The sequence below is a fragment of the Natrix helvetica genome (genome assembly GCF_964273705.1).
Source record: "Natrix helvetica genome assembly, chromosome: 1".
NCBI lineage: Eukaryota > Metazoa > Chordata > Lepidosauria > Squamata > Natricidae > Natrix > Natrix helvetica.
The window spans coordinates 358540073-358561923 of NC_138548.1; the positions used below are offsets into that span (position 1 = coordinate 358540073).

General features: G+C 46.7%; 1 protein-coding gene across 5 annotated transcripts in view; it reads left to right on the forward strand.

The window, feature by feature from the left end:
* LOC309397742 (uncharacterized protein) overlaps nt 1-21851 on the forward strand; it is a 295216-nt gene that overhangs the window by 154004 nt on the left and 119361 nt on the right. Inside the window, exons 1-6 of one of the 5 annotated variants that reach the window (XM_081964035.1) lie at nt 5171-5473; nt 7357-8117; nt 9532-9616; nt 12944-13026; nt 14000-14126; nt 15447-18741. In XM_081964035.1, coding sequence (XP_081820161.1) covers nt 7389-8117; nt 9532-9616; nt 12944-13026; nt 14000-14126; nt 15447-16411 — 1989 coding nt within the window. In that variant the 5' untranslated portion in view covers nt 5171-5473; nt 7357-7388 and the 3' untranslated portion in view covers nt 16412-18741. Of the gene's footprint in view, nt 1-5170; nt 5474-6000; nt 6023-6700; nt 6733-7356; nt 8118-9531; nt 9617-12943; nt 13027-13999; nt 14127-15446; nt 18742-21851 lie in introns of those variants that run through there. The other 4 variants (XR_014176310.1, XM_081964034.1, XM_081964037.1 and 1 more) reach the window with 4 other exon arrangements.

A 21851-nucleotide genomic window follows, 5' to 3' on the forward strand; every position in this document is an offset into this window, starting at 1 on the left:
ACATGAAGTATTAGTACCGCTTTATAAAACCCTAGTAAGGCCACACCTGGAATACTGCAACCAATTTGGGTCACCATACTACAGAAAAGACGTTGAGACTTTGGAAAAAGTTCAGAAAAGAGCAACTAAAGATGGTCAAAGGCCTGGGGACTAAAACACATGAAGAACGGCTGCAGGATTTGGGTTTGGCTAATCCAAGGGTGTCCAAACTTGGGAACTTTTAAGACTTGTGGACTTCAACTCCCAGAATTCTGGGAGTTGAAGTCCACAAGTCTTAAAGTTCCCAAGTTTGGACACCCCTGGGCTAATCTGTAGAAAAGAAGAATTGGGGTGAACATGATAGCATAACATTATTCCAGTATTTGATGGGCTGCCCCAAAGAAGCAATTCACACTGAACTGTGTCTCATTGGTATGCTTTATGAAAAAACATTTCCGTTTGACAAGACGTATAGATGTGCATCGAAAAAGCTAATTTTGTCAGTGTTTACTATTCTGATTTCTAAACTAAGCTAAATCCTTGCTGCCAAAAGCTCACTTGATTTTGGATTACTTGATAGGCTAATTCTTCCTGTACTCAGTCAACCAGTTCTCACCACTACCTCTTCCTTACGAATTGTGCTCTGTTACAGCTGATTTATTTCTCACTCATAACACATGTGACATGTCCAATCTTGAACTTACCTAACCTTTTGGCTCTTCATACTTGACATATAAATCATGTTTGTTGTTTGACTTTTCTTTGATTCTGTTTTGAATCCCTCTCCCTTCTTCCTTCCTTCCTTCCTTCCTTCCTTCCTTCCTTCCTTCCTAAAACTCATTGCTGAAACTAATTCCTCCCTCCCTTCCTATCTAAAGGTTATCATCCATACCACAACAGACCCAAACCAATTCAAAACATTTTCTAGAATTGCTTTTCTTTAGGGGTTTATGCGAGCTTTGTCTATGAGGTCATAAGAGGTCACAATTGTATAAATAAAATTTGTAATTACCATAAGAGGCTTCATTGAAAATACAAGCTCAACTTTTTTAAAAAAACGCACAATAAATAGTAGATCTCTTGTTAACATTTCATCCTACCATAGATTTTATCTGCCTTTCAGGCTAAGATTGGCAACCAGAGTGTTATAGACACCCACCAAAGAGTACGCCATCCCTGATTTGAATGTTAACAAATAAATTGTAAGGTTCCAGCTGTTTCCCGGAGCCACTGAAATGCCAAAGAGAGTGAGACTCGAAATGAGCCTTGCAAAAAATACAGCTTTTATTTATGGCCATAGCAAAAGCTGGGTGGCAAAACTATATCCAAAACATTTAAAAAATGCATGTAAGGAATAGCCACACCCTGCAAGAGTGGCTCAGAGGACTATATACATTTTAGGCAGATAGAAACAAAGTTTACCCAATCAGAGACAAAAATTTGTTACCAATGTGTGATCTTTAAAGCATTCTTTTGTTCAAGCTCCTGTCTCTGTCTTACCTTATCTGGAGTATTCCTATAGCCTTGTGTAGTGGGTGGCTGCCCCTCTTTGCCAAGCTGTTTTTCGGCAGAATGCTTTAAGGATTTATGAGCCAGGAAAACTCCCTAGTTCGGTTATCTATGGGGTCTGATATTCCCATGTAACAATTCCTTCTATGTTTTCAAGAATGTGCCTAGCTTTGAAGCCAAGAATAGAAGCGAGACGCAGCATTGAGATAGCATTTGCAGTAATGCCATCCAGTATTAAGGTTACAATTTGCTAGGCTAGAAAACAACTAATTTCTTGACAGTGTACAATAACATAAGCAGAAGCCACTAACAAAGCTCAATTCTTAATAAATGATTTCTAGCATTGTATCGGAAGCAAACAGCAAATATTGATTTAATCAGTAACAATTATAGAGCAACAGGCAATTCGTAATAAAAGCAAACAGCCTATATTGATTCATGTACTCCTTCAAAATAATGAAAGCAAAGCTTTAATAGAAACTTTGTGAGCTGCAGAGTCTCAGCCTCTGGGGCCTTTATTTACATGGCCTTCAGTAGCATTTTTTTGCAAATCCAAAATGGGTGATTACATCACAGCCTTTTATTTAAAAGTGAGGTTCCTGGCTGCCCCCCCCCCCGCTAAAAAGAGTCGAGAAACACAGCATTACAATAAGACCCACCCTCTGGTGCCGTCTAGTGGTCGCCCAGAGTTTTGTAGCCCTGGATTCATGTGGGGTTGGGGGGGGGGTGTTTTTTTAATCTCTTTTTCCCATAGTGCCATATTCTTAACCATGCAAGGCAGGAGAAAACTCAGGAGAAGGCCTCCCCTCCCTGGCGCTTTCCCCCCTCGCGCTTGAGGAAGGATCCTGAACGCGGACTCCTGTAGAAGACCTCTAAGGTCCCTTCCCGTTCGATTCTGATGCTGGATTCCGCGATCCACCCCGCCTTTTATTCGGCACCGCCGCGGCCGAGCAAATGTTGCAATGTTGGCGCCGCCCGGGAGGGGGCGATCTTTGAGGCCGGCTTCTGCTGCTGCAGTTGGAAGGCAGGAAAAGGGATCGCGAGTCGGGCGCAGCTCAGCACCTCCCGGGTCCAGGTAAGGGGAGGGGGTGGGCGGGAGCCGATCCGATGCTCTCCTTGCGAGCTAACCCCGGGGCTGGGGCGGTTGGAGCAGGGCGGCCTCTGGCTTGCAATCCGGCTCGGAGAAGGCGGTGGCTTGTTGCAAAGGAAGGTCGCATCCTCTGGCCTTCGCCCCGGGTGCCCGCGCTCCTTCCTCCTGCTCTAATCTAGCATGCGTGCGTGGCATGGCAATGAATGGCATGGCATAGCATAGCAGTAAAGAGTAACAGAGTCGGAAGGGACCTTGGAGGCCATCTAGTCCAACCCCCTGCTCACACAGGAGACCTGTACTAGGGGTTCGAACCTCCACTTCCAGCCAACGTTGCAGGCTGGATTCTAAGTGTGCCAGCGAGGCTTCTGGGCGCGGAGGAGGAAGGAGATCACTGCGATCCACCCCGTCCTGCGCCTTCAAAGCACCGTCCCTTCCCGCGTGGGTGGTAGTGGGATGGGAAGGAGCGGGGTGTGGACAGGTAATCTTCGATTTACAACCGTTCATTTAATGACCGTCCGAAGTTGGACGGCGGCAGTGTCCCCTTTTGTGACTCTCCCAACAAGCCAAGTCAATGGGGAAGCCAGATTCACTTAACGTTGGTGTTAATTAATTTAACTAAGTTAACTCGTTTAACATAAAGTAGGCAGCCCCAAATGATTTCCACTTTGCCAAATAATCCGTGGGTTAGGATTCCCCCCCCCCCAAAGTTTAAAAGAAAGAGATAGATATGTGATTGTGAGTGCTGTTAAGAACAGAACTACTTAACAATGGCAACAATGGTCAGAGGAATCCTGCCCCGGGCAGGGGGGTTGGACTAGATGACCTCTTACAATACAATAATACAATACAATGCAATAGTAGAGTTGGAAGGGACCTTGGAGGTCTTCTAGTCCAACCCCCTGCCTAGGCAGGAAACCCTACACCACTTCAGACAAATGGCTATCCAACATCTTCTTAAAGACTTCCAGTGTTGGGCATTCACAACTTCTGGAGGCAACTTCTGTTCCACAGATTAATTGTTCTAACTGTCAGGAAGTTTCTCCTCAGTTCTAAGTTGCTTCTCTCCTTGGTTAGTTTCCACCCATTGCTTCTTGTTCTGTCCTCAGGTGCCTTGGAGAATAGTTTGACTCCCTCTTCTTTGTGGCAACCCCTGAGATATTGGAACACTGCTATCATGTCTCCCCTAGTCCTTCTTTCTCTTAAGCTAGACATACCTAGTTCCTGCAACCGTTCTTCATATGTTTTAGTCTCCAGTCCCCTAATCATCTTTGTTGCTCTTCTCTGCACTCTTTCTAGAGTCTCTACATCTTTTTTACATCGTGGCGACCAAAACTGAATGCAGTATTCCAAGTGTGGCCTTACCAAGGCATTATAAAGTGGTATTAACACTTCACGTGATCTTGATTCTATCCCTCTGTTGATGCAGCCTAGAACTGTGTTGGCTTTTTTGGCAGCTGCTGCACACTGCTGGCTCATATTTAAATGGTTGTCTACTAGAACTCCAAGATCCCTCTCACAGTTACTACTGTTGAGCAAGGTACCACCTAAACTGTACCTGTGCATTCCGTTTTTGTTGCCTAAATGTAGAACCTTACTCTTTTCACCATTGAATTTCATTTTATTAGATAGTGCCCAATGTTCAAGTTTGTCAAGATTCTTCTGTATCTTAAGCCTATCTTCTGGAGCGTTGGCTATTCCTGCCAGCTTGGTGTCATCTGCAAATTTGATGAGTTCCCCATTTATTCCCTCATCCAAATCATTGATGAAGATGTTGAAGAGTACTGGGCCTAAAACAGAGCCTTGGGGTACTCCACTGCATACTTCCCTCCATGTAGATGCAGTTCCATTGAGAACTACACGTTGAGTGCGGTTGGTCAGCCAGTTACCAATCCATCTGGTGGTGATGCTGTCTACCCCACATTCTTCTACTTTATTTAGTAGTAGGTTATGGTCTACCTTATCAAAAGCCTTACTGAAGTCCAAGTAAACTATATCAACGGCATTCCTCTGGTCCACTAATTTTTTCATTTTATCAAAGAATGCAATAAGATTAGTCTGGCATGATCTGTTTTTGACAAATCCATGTTGACTTTTGGCTATTACTTAAATTCCCTCCCAGCCCTAGGATTCTATGATTGTTCAATTCTTATTGACTTGCAGGTAAAACTATCCAAGAGGGAGTGTTGTGCTCCTTTAAAAAAAGCCAGAGTTTAACAACCATGGTTGGGGCAGCTCACAACCCTGACAAGATTTTGGCTCCCGCATTCAGAAGTGTCCGATTCTCATGAAATTGCAAGAACCCTGAACTTCCAAGTCCGAGTTTGGAAGTTATTCGTGAACTTTCAACTGTGCTGTTTATTTAAGCCTCCTCTTTGTGATTGGATGCCATTTGGGATTTCAAGGCACCCATTATGTTTTCCTTATCATCCTTATCATTTAAGAAATGTTCTTTTGCTCGGTGATTTTAATGTGGTCAACTCCGGCTGCCATTCGAGGGGGACGGGGGACAATTGGGCCAGCAGCCAAGACTCCTGCTTACCAGATGGAGATTTCCCTCCACAAGAAGTCCAACTGAGAAGGGAGGTTTCCACTGAGCACATTCCAGAACTGATAACTGACTCCATGATTGATTGATTGCCGTGTGGTTGTCACTCTGGGTCACGAGGTGACAGGTGTGTGCGCCGGGGAAGGGGATGGGGTTTAGCCTAATTACCAAGTAGCTATAAAAGGTGGTGGGGAACCGAATGTCAGCTCTGACAATTTATTCATTGCCTTAATGCTTTGTTGGTCAGTTCGTGCCGGAGGGAAGAAGATAAACTGCATTTTCAAGCCGTCGTGTTTGGCCGTTTTCATTAACCCTTCGGAACCTCACAGATGTTCTTTCTAATCTAAAAAGTATGGCGTCCTTGGTGCTCTCTGAACTTGGTTATTTGTTCGCAGATGTTTCATTACCCGACTTGGTTACATCATCAGAAAGAGGCAGCACCAGTTTGCTGCCTGTTTGTGTATTGCAAATTGCCCTGCCATTGTTGGTGGGGGTATGGTTTTTCTCCTTGAGGTTCCTTGGATAGGATATTGTTTTTTTTTTGCTTGATGTTGTTGGAAGAAATGTCCTTCTGGGTTCGGCTTCAAGTGGGGAAAAAGACACTGGAGATATGGAGGCTGCTTGGAAAGATGGTTTTAATGGTGGACAGGATCACATGGCTTGACCACGTGAACAGAAAAGGTGATCACATGCTTCAATGTTGGTGGAGAAGAAGAGAAGGAAGAGGAAGGGGCTTGCTAGGCTTTTTATAACCTGTTCAGTCCCACCTCTCTGTTTCCTGTTCCTGTGTAAGAAATGTATTCTGATTGGTTGTCAGACTCACATGGGCCCATGCAGGGGCAACTCTCTAGGCTGAGTCCAGGTTTGGTTGAATTCTCAGAGTTCTCAGATGCCATGTGGTCAGTTGAGTAAAGGCTTATATTATCATGCCTTCATTCCCATCCCCCTGGAGCTGAAGGGGAGAACTCTTTTATTATGTAAAATGGACTAGCTTGGCCACCTTAATGGCCCATTGACAAAGTGGGTGGAGGCAGGAAGCCACAGGGAGCTATTCTCAATTTAAAACATGTTTCTTCCTTTTCACATCCAGGGAAATATAATATTCTGCCTTTTCAATATTTCCTAGGATATTTCATTTTTCTGGGAGGGGGCTGGGTGATAACTTTCCACAATGCTTTGTCTGGTGTTAACACCCGCTTTACACCAGGCAACGATCAAGCAGAAAAGAATACCCTAATCCGGGAATGACTACGCAAAAAAAAACCCCACAAAACTAGTAGGGCAAGTTATTGCATTTAAATAGGGAGCAAACCCTACCCTCCTACACACTGATGATGTTGCGTAGTTGGGTGACGAAACGTCTGCAAGCAAACAACTAAGCTCAGAGAGCAGCAGGGACTCCCCAACTCAACCGTGAGTGATGGATTGCCTCTTTTATTGTTATCTAATGATCTTGTCATTAAGGGCTAAATCTCTGGGTGGTGTTGGAAGAAATGTCCTTCTGGGTTCGGCTCCAAGTGGGGAAAAAGACACTGGAGACATGGAGGCTGCTTGGAAAGATGGTTTAATGGTGGACAGGACCACATGGCTTGAGTCCTGAACAGAAAAGGTGATCACATGCTTCAATGTTGGGAAGAAGAGAAGGAAGGACTGAGATGCTGAGTCCCTGGTTTTATGCCCTCTCTGGCCTTTGATCTTGAGCTTGTCTTCTGATTGGTTGTCAGACTCCCATGGAGCCATGCAGGGGCAACTCTCAAGGCTGCGTTTTGAGTCCAGGTTTGGTTGAGTTCTCAGGTGCCATGTGGGGAGTTGGGTAAAGGGCCAATATTATCATGCCTTCATTCCCATCCCCCTGGAGCTGAAGGGGAGAACTCTTTATTATGTAAAGGGACTGGTTTGGCCTTCTTAACGGCCCATTGACAAAGTGGGTGGAGGCAGGAAGCCACAGGGAGCTATTCTCAATTCTTCCTTTTCATATCCAGGGAAATATAATATTCTGCCTTTTCAATATTTCTTAGGATATTTCATTTTTCTGGGAAAGGGCTGGGTGATAACTTTCCACAGTGGAAAAAAAAATTTCTTTAAAAAAAAAAGAGTCTACCCATTTTCTTCAGAGAAAAGGTTGAGAATGGATCTTAGATAATAACCAGGGTCTTTTTTTCTGGAATCTCTTAAATGCTGCAATGGTTTCCACTCTGCTGAAACTGATCTACCATGGAAACTCTCTCTACAGACCGTCAGAGCAAAGAATCGGGAGGAACAGGGATGAAAGAGCCACATTTTGCAGGAGCAGAAGGCCAAGAAGAAGCGGAAGGAGCAGAAAAGCCAACCAGTCTGGTTCAGCCTCAGCCTATGACGGGGCTTCCAACATGCGGAGTGTCGCAAAACATCAAAGTGGAGCCTTTGGGGGGGACGGAAGAGCACTGGGAGGCTCAGTGGCAAGAGTTCCTCAGGGCCCTCCATCCCGGAAGAGGAGGAAACCCCTTGATGATGTCGGAGGCTTCCCCCTGGGATGACCCCAAGGCCTTCCTGGCCTCCTTCGAGCAGGTGGCCACCGCCTGCCGGTGGCCCAGAGGAGAATGGGCGGCCCACCTCCGGCCAGCTCTGAGCGGAGGAGCGGAAGAGGCCTTCCGGACCCTGGAAGACCGAGACCAAGAGGATTATGGGAAGGTCAAGGCGGCCATCTTGCGGAAGGAAGCCCTGAGGACGGAGAAGCAGCGACAGCATTTTCGGCAGTTCTGCTGCCAGGAGGTGGGAGACCCCCGGAGGATCCACAGTCAACTCCAGGAGCTTTGCCGCCAATGGTTGAGGCCGGAGAGACGCACCAAGGAGCAGATTCTGGAGCTGCTGATCTTGGAGCAGTTCCTGGCCAGCCTCCCACCGGAGCTCCAGAGCTGGATCCGGGCAGGAGGACCAGACACGTGTTCCCAGGCGGTGGCTCTGGTGGAGGACTTCCTGATGGGCCAACCAGACCCCAACCCAGGCAGGTGGCAGGTGATGTTATTCATTTATATGAATGATTGTTCCTAGTACTACCTGAAATTAAGGTTCTCCCTCACCCTTTTTCCCCCATTCAGTCTTTTCCAATTCTCAGAGCCTGCCTGGATAAGTCCATGCAGTTTACCTGGGGAGGTGTTTCAAAAGTGGTTTGCCATTGCCTCCTTCTTAGGGCTGAGAGAATGTGACTGGCCCAAGGTCAGCCAGCTGACTTTGTGCCTAAGGCTGCCCAGAGTTGCCTTGTAGGGGAGGTGGTCTCATAAAAATTTAATAAATAAAAGGAAAGAAGAAGGAAGGGAAGAAAGAGAAAGAAAGATGGAAGAAGGGAAAAGTAAGGAAGGGAAGAAAAGAAAGAAAGGGAAGGAAGGAAGGAAGGAAGGAAGAAAGAAGAAAGAAAGAAAGAAAGAAAGAAAGAAGAAAGAAAGAAAGAAAGAAAGGAAAAGTAAGGAAGGGAGGAAAAAAAGAAAGAAAGAAAGAAAGAAAGAAAGAAAGAAAGAAAGGAAAAGTAAGGAAGGGAGGAAAAGAAAGAGAGGGAAGGAAGAAAGGAAGGAAGGAAGGAAGAAAGGAAAAGTAAGGAAGGAAGAAAAAGAAAGGAAAGAAGGAAGGAAAAGTAAGGAAGGAAAGAAAAAGAAAGAGAAGGAAGAAAGAAAGGAAAAGTAAGGAAGGAAAGAAAAAGAAAGAGAAGGAAGAAAGAAAGAAAGAAAGAAAGAAAGGAAAAGTAAGGAAGGGAGGAAAAGAAAGAAAGGGAAGGAAGAAAGGAAGGAAAAAAGGAAAGGAAAAGTAAGGAAGGAAAGAAAAAGAAAGAAGGAGGGAAGAAAGGAAAAGGAAGGAAAGGAGGAAAAGAAAGAAAGAAAGGAAGGAAAGAAGGAAGGAAGTAAAGAAAAGAAAGAAAGGGAAGGAAGGAAGAAAGGAAAAGTAAGGAAGGGAGGAAAAGAAAGAAAGGGAAGGAAGAAATAAATAAAGGAAAAGGAAGGGAGGGAGGAAAAGAGAAAGAATGAAGGGAGGGAAGAAAGTAAAGAAAGAAGGGGAGGAAGAAAGAAAGGAAAAGGATGGAAGGGAGAAAAAGAGAGGAAGAAAGAAAGGAGGGAAGGAAGGAAGGAAGATGGGACTAGAACTCTCCGTCTCCTGGTTTCTAACTCGATATCTTAAGATCAGATCCGTCACATGATGATCCACTTTACAACCGTAACAGTCTGTGACCATTGTGGGCAAGTTCCATTTCAGTCATAAGCCGCCCTGTATTAGGACAGTCTTATCTATCGTATGGCCCCTACGATCTTTCATTTCATGGCGAAGTCAGTTACATTGAAGAGAATGAGGTTGGAAGAGACCCATAAATGTCTCTCCCCACAGGAATCCCTTTCCCTGCCACGTCCTCGGGTTCTGAACTGGATCATTCTCACTCTTTCAGAGGCCGTTAAAGGAGGACCACCGGGATTCCTTGGAGTTACCCGAAGAGGCTGAGAGGACAAGCTTTAAAGGTGGCCACCGCAGAGGTGACGTGAAGTGCAAAATGGCTGCCTCAGAAGACACGGGGGATTGGATCAATTTATCGCTTCTTATTGACCTCTTGAAAAGCAACCGGACTTCCGGGAGCTTCATCATGTTTTTGCAGATGTGGAAATTTTGATGGTGTTTTATTTTTTTGCAAGTTCTGCATCGCTGTCAGATCAGAATCCGGTCAGGTGTTCTGTTTTTATTTCCCGCTGACCTATTTCTCCTGGGGGATGCGGTGGATCAGTGAGTTAAGACGCTGAGCTTGTCGATCAGACAGGTCGGAGGTTTGAATCCCTAACATCCCTAGTAACAAGCTCCGTAACTTGTCCCAGCTTCTGCCAACCTAGCCGTTCGAAAGCACGTAAAAACGCAAGTAGAAAAATAGGAACCACCTTTGGTGGGAAAGTAACAGCGTTCTGTGCGCCTTCGGCATTTAGGCATGCCGGCCACATGACGACGGAGACATCTTCGGACAGCACTGGCTCTTTGGCTTTGAAACGGAGATGAGCACCGCCCCCTAGAGTGGGGAACGGCTAGCACATATGTGCGAGGGGAACCTTTACCTTTACGTTATTTCTCCTTGGACAAAGCTTGTGAGTTGTGAGCCGATAGACAAAACTTCATCAGAACAATTCTTCTAATTATGAGTGGTGGCGCAGTGGTTAGAATGCAGGACTGCAGGCTGACTCTGCCTACAGCCTGGAGTTCAATCCTGTCTCTGTAAAATGAGGACCCAGATTGTTAGGGGCGAGTATGCAAACAATGCTTGCTTTGTAAACTGCCCAGAGACTGCTCTAAAGCCCTATGGCGCAGTATATAAGCCTAAATGCTATTGCTATACAGCAGTGACGTGCAGTCAGGTGAGGCAAGTGAGGCACAGCCTAACCTCTCATCATCAGGGCAGCGAGTCATTCGATGGGAAACTTGCCTTTTGGGAGGAATGACCCAGCTTGGCTCCCGCTTTCGATCTGCCGCCCAACGACCGAACGGAGAAGCGAAGAGGCAGGAGAGACAAAGCAGGAGCCAAGCCGAGTCATTCCTTCCAAGAGGCAAGTTTCCTATCGAATGACTCGCTGCCCTAGACTTGCAGCCCCCGCCAGCTCCTCCAGGGACTCCCAAGCTCGGCACCAGAGAGCCGCCGCCAGAGAGGCCGGCCAGGTTGCCCGGGTGGCGGCAGAGGTTCCCTTTGTTCTTTCGGAAGTGGGTGGGGGGGAGAGGCTTCCTCTACTCCGTCCGCTTCCCATCTGCGCTGCCCTCGCCCAACAAGCGCGCCCTGGATTCCGCGCAGCTCTGGCAGGCGGTGCCGTGGCCGAATCCCAGGGCGGAGGGCGGCAGGTCGCAACTGAGCATGCCTGACTGTGGAATTCTGGGAGTTGAAGTCCACAAGTCTAAAAAAATTGCTGCCTCACCAGCTATAAACCTCACCGCACGTCACTGCTATACAGTATATACATAACACCCCCTCACATTTTGTAAATATTGAAGTATATCTTTTCATGTGACAACACTGAAGAAAGGACACTTGACTACAATGTAAAGCAGTGAGAATACAGCTTGTATAACAGTGTAAATGTGCTTCCCCCCCCCCTCAAAATAATGCAACACACAGCCATTAATGTCTAAACTGCTGGCAAGATATACTTAAATATTTGCAAAATGTGACGGGGTGTATTCACTTCTGTGATATACTATACATACATACATACACACAGTGTTCAACTTACAACCACATGACCGTTTTTCACAGTTATGACCGTTGGCAACATCCCCCTGGTCACATGATCAGAATCCGGATGCTTGGCAAGTCATATTTAGGATGGTTGAGGGACATTGGGGGGTGGGCATGAGATCATCATTGTGGCCTTGTGACAAGCAAAGTCAATGGGGAAGCCAGGTTCACTTAACAACCATGTTATTAGGGAGTCCTCTAGTTACGACTGTCAGGGAAATTTCACCCTGAGCTAATGAGGTCTTAGACCAACGGCTTTTCCAAACAGCATATCTTCAGAAAAGTGAAAGTAAGGTCCAATAACAAGTTCTAATTAAAACAAACTTTTAATATGAAAATAAAATGAAAACAAACAAATCTATCTAATTGTTACATTTTGGCAAGAGCAGTTTGTCGCCCACCTTCTTGGCAGACGAACAGAAGATCAAAAGTAAAGAAGTCTCTGGAATGTGTGTGAGCAGGCGCAGTACATCACTTGCTGATAAGGCCTATGACCTGCGCAGTAATTCATCAGTTCGGCTAGCAAACAATTAACGCAGTGACAACGACCACAGTTGAGCCCAAACTTTCAGCTGCTAAGTGAGAAGTTTGTTAAGTGAGTTTTACCCCCTTTTCATGCCAGATTTGTTAAGTGAATCATTGCAGCTGTTAAATGAGTAACACGGTTGGGAAGTGAATCTGGTTTCCCCATTGACTTTGCTGGCAAGAAGGTCGTAAAAAGTGATCCCATGACCCTGGGGCACTGCAACCGTTATAAATGTGAGTCAGCTGTCAAGCATCCAGAGGTAAATCACATGCCCATGGGGGTGTTACAATAGTCGTAAGTGTGAAAAATGATCATAAGTCACTTTTTTCAGTGCCGTTGTAACTTTGAATGGTCACTTCGGGAACTTTTGTAACTTGAGGATTACCGTATTTTTCGGAGTATAAGACGCACCTTTTTCCCCTCAAAAAAGAGGCTGTAAATCTGGGTGCAGCTTATACACTGAATACAGCATTTTTGGCCTCCCGAAACCCCGCCCCCTTTGCAAAAATGGCTATGCATAGCCTTTAGGAGGCTTGTAGAGTGCTCCTGGGGGCTGGGGAGGGCAGAAATGAGTGAAAAATGGCCCGTTTTCTGCCCGTTTTTGCCCCCAGGAGCACTCTATAAGCCTTCTAAAGGCTATTCATGCCCTTCTTTGACAAAAAACAGGGCCGTTTTTTGGGAGGTCTGCGGAGTGCGAAAACCTTTTTTTTTTAATTTGCCTTTTCAAAATCTTGGTGCGTCTTATACTCCGAAAAATACGGTAGTTGTATGTATAAACACAGAGAGAGGGAGGGAGAGAGAGAGACATGATATTTATCCCAAGGAAGGATCAAATTAAATATTGAGAAAATTAGTTAGGTTCCCTCATGGTAGGGAAGAAGACAAGACCACGGAGAATTTAAATTTCAGAAAAGCACATTTTTCTCATTTAAACTGGTCTTTTGAAAAGAAACCCTTTTCCCCCCCCTAGCTGTATATGAGAGGTCTTTGTTAGCCTTTTGTGTCTGCCCGTTTTGGACCAAACGAAATGGGCCCTCCCGCCTTCTAAATTCTGTTTGCCATCCCTTGCAGGCCTTGGAATCCCGTCTCCAAATGAAGCGAATTCGTCTCTCTCTTCAGAAGAACAAGGCAGGGTCCTAAATGGTGAGAGAAAGGTAATTGCCATGCCAGTGAATCCAATGGTATTATTCCAATTGTGACTATAAGAAATGGCTGTGAATCTACTTGCGTCTCATTAAAGCAGCTGCATCTCTCTGACAATTGAGAGCGCATCACTTTTTCGGTCTTCTCAGATGAGAAACGTGAAGTGAACTAAGAGAAAAAAGTTCAGATATTTGGAGAGACTCCTGACTCACAAATTCACTCACCAATGAGAATTTGAAGTCTTGCTTATTGGCTGTCCAAAATTCTGTACAGGTAGTCCTTGTGGTATCACCACAATTGAGCCCAAAATTGCTAAGTGAAACATTTGTGGAGTTTGGCTCCATTTTATTACCTTTCTTGCAGTTGTTAAGTCAATCACTGCAGTTGTTAAGCCAGTAATTGTAGTCCTCAACTTGCAACAGTTCGCTTAGTGACTATTGAGTTCTTTACCAACCACGGGTTTGCTTAATGAATGCTGCAAAAACCGTAAAAATCAGGTCAAGTCGCGTGACTGATCTGTTTTATGACTGTTGTGTCTTAACAACTCTATTATGATCATAACTCAAGGATTACAAGTAGCCCTCAACTTACGTCTCCAATTGAGCCCAAAATTGATATTAAGTGAGAAACTGGCTAAGTGAGAAATTTGTTAAGTGAGTTTTGCCCTGTTTTTTCGTGCCACTTTTGTTGAAGTGAATGCCTGAAGTTGTTAAATGAGTAACATGGTTGCTAAGTGAATCTGGCTTCCCCATGGACTTTGCTTGTCAGAAAGTCGCAAAAGGGGATCAAATGACCCTGGGACACTGCAACCGTCATAAATGTGAACCAGTTGTCAAGCATCCGAATATAAATCACATGACCATGGGGAGGCTGCAACGGTCGTAACTGTGAAAAATGGTCATAAGTCTTTTTTGTTAGTGACATCGTAACTTTGAACGGTCACTAAATGAACTCGACCTGTTCCTTTTTTTCCCCCTGTTGCAGAGTTGTACAGAACAATCCCAGACGGTTGCGTCTTTGCAAATCGTCAATCCACCTCCTCCCCAGCCGAGCCAGGAGACCTTCGCTTGGAAAGTCCTCCAAGAGGATCATGGGAACGCTGGCGGTTTGGGTGAGAATTTTCTTCTCGGAGACAGAAAATCGGATCGGCTTCGCCTGGTCCAATCGGCTGAACGTTGGTGGGTGCTTCATCCCTGCAGGGTTTTAACAAGAGACCGGACGGTCGCTTGTATGAAATGTTATAAGATGGTGATGGGGAACCTATGGCACAGGTGGCACGTGGAGCCATTTGTTAGGGCAAGCGAGGCGTTGCCCTGTCAGCTCCAGCACGCATGTGCGCTCATGACCAGCTGACTTTGGCCTTCATTTTCAGCTGTTTTTTGCCTTCCGGAAGCTTCCCTGAAGAAGACCTCCAAGGTCCCTCCCAACTCTACTATTCTATTCTATTCTATTCTATTCTATTCTATCTAGGGCCGTGATGGCGAACATATGGCACGCGTGCCACAAGTGGCACGCGGAGCCATTTGTCAAGGCACGTGAGGCGCTGCCCTGTCAGCTGGCCAGCGCACATGTGCGCGCTGGCCAGCTGAGTTCACCTTTTTAAAAGCTATTTTTCGCCTTCCCCAGGCTCCAGAGGCTTTATAGGAGCCTGGGGAGGGCAACAACCGCCCCCCCCCCCCCCCGGAAGCTTCAGGGACGGTCCCTGAAGCCTTCGGAACGCTTAAAACGACCCTCCGAGCAAACCGGAAGTCACTTCCGGGTTGCTCGGAGGGTGGTTTTAAGCACTCCGAAGGCTTCAGGGAAGCCTCTGGACGGTCCCTGAAGCCTCTGGAGGGCCTCCGGGGGGTCGGGGGAGGCTCTTTTTGCCCTCCCCAGGCTCCTATAAAGCCCGTGGAGCCTGGGGAGGGCAAAAAAAATGTAAAAATGGGGGGGTCGTGCGTTTTGCGCGCATGCGCACTGGGGGGGTCGCGCGTTGCATTATGGGTGCGGTACGCCCGCACTCAACCCCCCTGCGCTCCCCCCACTTGTGGCACGCGAGCCAAAAAAGGTTCGCCATCACTGATCTAGGGTAATGAAACGTCTGCAAGAAAACAAGAAATCTCAGAGAGCACCCCCTCATTTCAACCCTGAGCTGCAAATATTTTCCTTTATTGGTACATATACATTGTGTTTCCCCAAAAATACGACCTACCCCAAAAATAAGCCTGAGTCCTCATTTTCAAGCCCAAAAGAAACTAAGACTGGGTCTTATTTTGGGGGAAACATGGCTAGTTGTTTGGAAGCTTGATGAGGAGGGGTTGGTCCAGATACCCTAAGATAGGCTGAATTTAACGAATGAATTTGTGAGAAAAAGTCTGCGACTAGGCAGAATAGGAATCTTAAAAAAGAGTCAGCCGATCAGGAGGAAAAATTGTTTTCTTTCTCGTTGTAGGTGATGGAAAGGGAAGTTTGGTGAAAGTGGAGAATATTCAGGATGGAGAAAAAAAACCTGAAGAGACATGTGAGGGCCTTCCGTTCCTGAATTTGGGGAACGTAGCACCAGGCGTGGAAAGACTGGAGGGAAGCAGCGAATCCCAAACCCAGAACGAGTGCGCTCAACGTACCGGGAGTTGTACGGGTGCCTTCCTCGAAAGCGCTACAAAACCCACTCGGGATAAAATGCCATCGTTCTCCTTTTACGGCAGAAAATATCGCTACAGGTTTGAACTTGGAGTGCAACATTCCGGGGAGGAATACAAAATACGCCGTTTCTCAGAGGAAAACCTGCCGCGTAATTCGTGTTTTAATCAACCGGAAAAAATCCTAACCGCAAATCGAAGCTACCAAGGCTCCGAACACGGGAAAGGGAGCAGCCGGGAGATCTTTCCGACCCTCCTTGCAGATTGGAAGCCGAATAGCGGTGCCGAAAGCGGGAAGCGTTTTTGTTACATGCAGCCGCTGAAAAGAACCCAAGACCCCGGGACTGAAACGAGAATCAATAAATGCTCTCAGTGCGGGAAATGCTTCACCCACAAGGGGGATCTGAAGACTCACCAGCGGATCCACACCGGCGAACAACCGTATGAATGCTCTTACTGCGGCAAATGCTTCAACCAGAAGGGAAATTTAAAGACCCACCTGAGGATTCATACGGGAGAGAGACCCTACAAATGTTTGCAGTGCGGGAAGTGCTTCATCCAGGCGGTCCTTTTGAAGAACCATCACAGGACTCACACGGGAGAGAGGCCCTACAAATGCTCTCAGTGCGGGAAAAGTTTCAACCTGGGAGGAGACTTAAAAAAGCATCAGAGGATTCACACGGGCGAGAAACCCTACAAATGTTCTCTGTGTGGGAAAGACTTCAACCAGAGGGGAAATTTGAAGAAGCACCAGACCATTCACACAGGCGAGAGATGATAAAAATGGTCACCGTGCGGGAATAGTGTAAAGCAGGGATCTCCATACAGGGGTTTGGCTGTTGCAGGGCTGGGTTCCTATGCAAACCCCTACCGCAGTGATGGCGAACCTGTGGCACGCGTGCCATTTGTCAGGGCACGCGAAGTGCTGCCCTGTTAGCTGGCCAGCGTGCATGCGTGGGCTGGCCAGCTGAGTTCACCCTTTTTTAAAGCCATTTTTCACCCTCCCCAGGCTCCAGAGGCTTTATAGGAGCCTGGGGAGACCCTCTGGAGGCTTCATGAGCTTCCCTGAAGCCTCTGGAGTGCAAAAAACCAGCCCTACGGGCAAACCGGAAGTTGAGGAACGGACTTCCTGTTTGCTCGGAAGATCGTTTTGAGTGCTCCGGGGGCTTCAGGGAAGCCGCCTGAAGGTCCCTGAAGCCTTCAGAGTGCTCAAAACGACCCTCCGAGCAAACCGGAAGTGACTTCCTGTTTGCTCGGAGGGTCGTTTTGGCTGCTCCGGAGGCTTCGGGGAAGCCTCCTGAAGGTCCCTGAAGCCTCCGGGGGAGCGGGGGAGGATGTTTTCTCTCTCCCCATGCTCCTATAAAGCCTCTGGAGCCTGGGGAGAGTGAAAAAAGCATGCAAAAATGGGGTGCGGCACGCCTGCACAAGACCCCCCTGCGCTCCCCCCACTTATGGGACGCGAGCCAAAAAAGGTTCGCCATCGCTGCCCTACCGGTTTGGGCGGGCTTTGCGTTGCTTGCGCATGCTCATTTCGCTGTAAACGGTTGTGCGCGTGGGCAAAGACCATTCAAAGCTAATAAACAAGATGCCAGCAACGCCAACGGAGTCCGGGGAACCGGTTCGGGGGCGTGACCAATTGGGTTGCTGCCGGTTCTGCGGCCCATGCCAGATTATCACTACCGGTTTGGCTGAATCGAGAGCAAACCAACCTCTGGGCTGCTGGGCGTTCGCAAGGGTTCGGGAGAACCTCTAGCTAAGATTCTGTGCAGTTCAGAGAACTCCCAAATCCCACTCCTGGCTGGCCCTGCCCACCCTTCCCCTCCCAGGAGTCCCCCCGCAGGCAGTTTGGGATGGAGATAAGTACAGGGTGTGCTCGGAGGCTCGAGGAAGGCAAAAAACAGGCTACTAGAAGTTCGAAAATGGGTCTGTTTCGGGCCTCTAGAGCCTAGGGAGGGCAAAAACACCCCCCCCCCATTGGTGCAGGAGGCCGACTAGGCCACACCTGCCATGGCCACACCCACCAGCAACCGGGCAGAGAACCCCCTGCTAAAATTTCTGAAGCCCCCCCTTGATCTCCAACCTTGGCAAAAATTCCTCAGCCAGCCATGCTACTTTGGCAGCTTGAAGATGGGTGGACTTCAACTTCCAGGATGCTTGGTGGCTGAGGAATTCTGGGAATTGAAGTCCACAAGAGTGCCAAGGTTGGAGAACCCTGATGTAAAGACGACCAGAATAATTATCCGACAAAGAATCCTTGCACCCAGAGAACGTTTGAAAATGTATAAATAGTAGTAATAATAATACCAAAAGCACTGAATTATTTAAAAAGTATTTTTCTTTAAATAGAGTGTACTCAAAAGTGACCCCTAACCCCAGCTTCACTTAGATCAGTCATGGCTCGGTGATGGATTACCTTTTTGTTGTTGGGGGCCAAAAATGGGAGCCCGCGTCCATGTGCCGGCACCCATAATGCAAAGTGTGCCGCCACATGCCCACGCGCACTGCACTGCTCGCCGCAAAGCTGAGCTTGGTATTTCCTCCGGGGGGCCGGGGGGAGGCCATTTTGCCCTCCACAGGCTCCAGGAAAGCCTCCGGAGCCTGGGGAAGGCGAAAACAGCCTCCCGGCTCCCTGGAAGCTGGAAATGGATCGTTTCCAAACTTCCGGTAGGCCCGTTGGATCCGGTTTTCGCCCTCCCGAGGCTCCGGAGGCTTTCCTGGAGCCTGTGGAGGATGAAAACGGCCTTCCCAGGACCTCCGGAAGGCTGAAAATTAGCTGGCCGGCGTGCACATGCGCGCTGGAGCTGATGGCATGCGTGCTGGCAGATATGGCTGCACCTGCCACCTTTGGCACACATGCCATAGGTTCGCCATCACGGACTTAGATGCTCTTAACCCTAAAGTAAAGCGGTGTTATGTCGATCTCAATAACTTTTAAGACAAGTCTGAACTTCAACTCTCAGAATTCCCCAGCCAGTATGCATTCTGGGAGTTGAAGTCCACACACCTTCAAGCTGTCATCGTTGAGAAGGTTTGGCTAAAAATGTAAGTAACTCAAGAGTGTCACTCGATCTTAATCTTGGCACATCAAAATAAATAACCTGTCTCGGAAAAAAACTGTCCAGGTATTCTTGTTTTTTTTTTGTCTACCCTGATGAAATGTCCATATTGCTTGGGTCAACTTTGGTTATGAAATGTCCATATTGCTTGGGTCAAATTTAATCACAGATTTTCTTGTTTTTATGGGTTTTCGTCTCAAGGGTGAAGGGTAATGTCAAACGGGAAAGACCAGGGCTAATTAAATTGATTAATTGCTCATGTGTATACACAAGAATTTACTTAACTATTTTGGCACTAGATAAGGTCAACAGAATTCTTTAGAGGTTGGACTGTTCGTAGCTATGTAAAGATATTAGGCTAAGTCGTCTTTTAACTCCATCCCTGCTTCTGCCAGTCATTCTCGTACAAGTAATTTTTATAACCCAGGATCAATGCATCCACGGAAACCTTTCTATTTTTCATGTTGTTCACACATCATACTTTAAATAGAAAGTATAGAATAACAGAGTTGGAAGGGACCTTGGAGGTCTTCTAGTCCAATCCGCCGCTTAGGCAGGAGACCCCGTACCATTTCAGGCAAATGGTTATCCAATCTCTTCTTTAAGACTTCCAGTGTTGGAGCATTCACAATTTCTGGAGGCAAGTGGTTCCACGTTTTTGACAACTGCTTTGAAACTCATCAAATTTGGTACCCAACACATTTTGATGCCAAAATGTTATCCTGGTACTCACTGTTTTGTTCGTTATTCAGCGCATAAGGTAGGATGTGTCAGTGTCAGCTGCCTTGTGACTTACTACATTACTCCTCATGGGGAAAAAGTGGCTGCTATTTATAGTTTTTGGTATTCATCGCACCTCACAGAACCAATTAACTCTGTGTATTGAGGTAGCATTGTATAAATTATTAGGGCTGTCTGTTTCTTAACATTCAGATCCCCTCCCCCCCCCAAAAAAAATGATTTCAGAAATAGTTTGGAACATATATTTCAGAGGTGTGGATGAGCAAACAAAAGTCTGCAGCTCTTTAAAGCAGCTGCATCTTTTCCCTACTGCAAGAGCCTACAAAAAGATACAGGTCCTTTAAAGAGTTGCAGTCGGAGGCTGAATTTCAACTGCACTTTTCAAAGCCCGTTTCTGAAATTCAAAACAATGACAAACTTCTACCAACTACGTGTGTTTAAGATAGTTTTTTTTTTAAAAAAAAAACAACAGTATGCCATAAAGCACATCAGCAACTTCTGGAGCCGAGGGTCTAGTTCACGGATGTCAAACTCACTACGTCACGTTGCTGTCACGTGAAGTTTCGTGACATTTTCCCCCTTTGCGGAGCTGGGGTGGGCATGGCCTACACATAACGCAGTGGTTCTCAACCTTCCCAATGCCGCGACCCTTTAATACAGTTCCTCACGTTGTGGTGACCCCCCATCCATAACATTGGTGTCTCGGTTCCTAAGACCATCGAAAATATGTGTTTTCCGATGGTCTTAGGCGATCCCTGTGAAAGGGTCGTTCGACCCCCAAAGGGGTCCCGACCCACAGGTTGAGAACCACTGACATAACGCATCCGGCCTGCGGGCCGCCAGTTTGACACCCCTGGTCTAATACACAAAAGAAGCTGAAAGCAAATGCTACCTCAGTGAATCATTTTCCATCTCTTTCCTCCTGCCACGTCGTCAAATGCAAGTTGAAATCATTTTCTCTGATTCTCTAATACCCCCAAGGGTTGGGTTTAGGGTTGAGGTCCGGGTCAGGGAGCGGCTTGAGGACAGTAAATCTAGATATTCATGGCTGGAGGAGTGTGTATTTTGGGACGTCAGAACTTTTGTGTGAGTAGGTTCTATTTTTATTTATTTTACTGCTCTTGTGAATCACCCAGGCTTATAAATACAGGAGATGAGTAACTTGAGTGTCCTTTAAATAAATAAATGAATTCTTTTTCTATAGTTGCCTCTTATCCTCATAATTTTCCTGATGTTCCCTGTGGTTTTTTTTTTTCCTCGTCTGCCGCCTTTTGTTTGAATTCCTCATCTTGCGGTTGCTGGTGGTTTTGTTCAACGGGAATGGTGAGATGATGGGAAGAGACAGAAAATTGTGAGTTTACTGGTAGAATGGAGGCCTTTGAACTGTGGTGCTGGAGAAGACTCCTGCGAGTCCCTTGGACTGCAAGGTGATCAAACCGGTCAGTCCTAGAGGAGATCAACCCTGACTGCTCTTTAGAAGGAAATCAGATCCTGAAGATGAGACTCAAATACTTTGGCCACCTAATGAAAAGGAAGGACTCACTGGGGAAGAGCCTAATGCTGGGAAAGACTAAGGGCAAAAGAAGAAGGGGACGACAGAGAATAAGGTGGCTGGATGGAGTCACCGAAGCAGTTGGCGTGAGATTAAATGAACTCCGGGGGATGGTAGAGGACAGGAAGGCCTGGAGGAACATTCTCCATGGGGTCGCGACTTCGCAACTAACACCAACTGGTAGTTTTATGTTGCTAAGAGCCGGACCTCCTAATCTTTGAAGTTCAAAAGGAAATTTTGATTTGCCTTTTTTATGCAACCAGTCCTTAACTGTGGAGGACATTAAAAAAAAGAGGTAATTTGAAAGAGCGAGACAATGAACTTGACACCTCCGGGTGTCAGTTCTCCTACCCGCACACTACACCCTCACATAGACACACTGATGGGTGGACAGGAATGAAGGGGCCTAAAAATGTCAGCGAGACAGCCGATTGCCTAAACTTGTGGAAACAGATAGTGTGCTTTCCTCTCCTGTGGTATCTGGCAGTACAGCAGGCAGTAGAAAGGCGGGGAAAAAATTTCAATTTAGATCAGTGTTTCTCAACCTTGGGCCAGCCAGAGGTGGCATTTGCTGGTTCTCCAAACTACTCAAAATTTCTGCTACCGAATTGTCGAATTGATGTCAAATTGGCCACACACACCCTGCCCATTCCCGCCCCCCCCAAAGGGCAAACACAACCCTGATGCGGCCCTCAATGAAATCGAGTTTGACACCTCTGCTTTAACATGTATAGGACCCCTGCTGAAGTTGCTGGCTGGGGAATTCTGGGAATTTAAAATTGAGAAGGTTATGAAACATTGGTTTAGATCGCTGCTAAGCAATCAGAGTAGCTTACTTACAGGTTCTTGGGTAACTTGCAAAGTGGAGG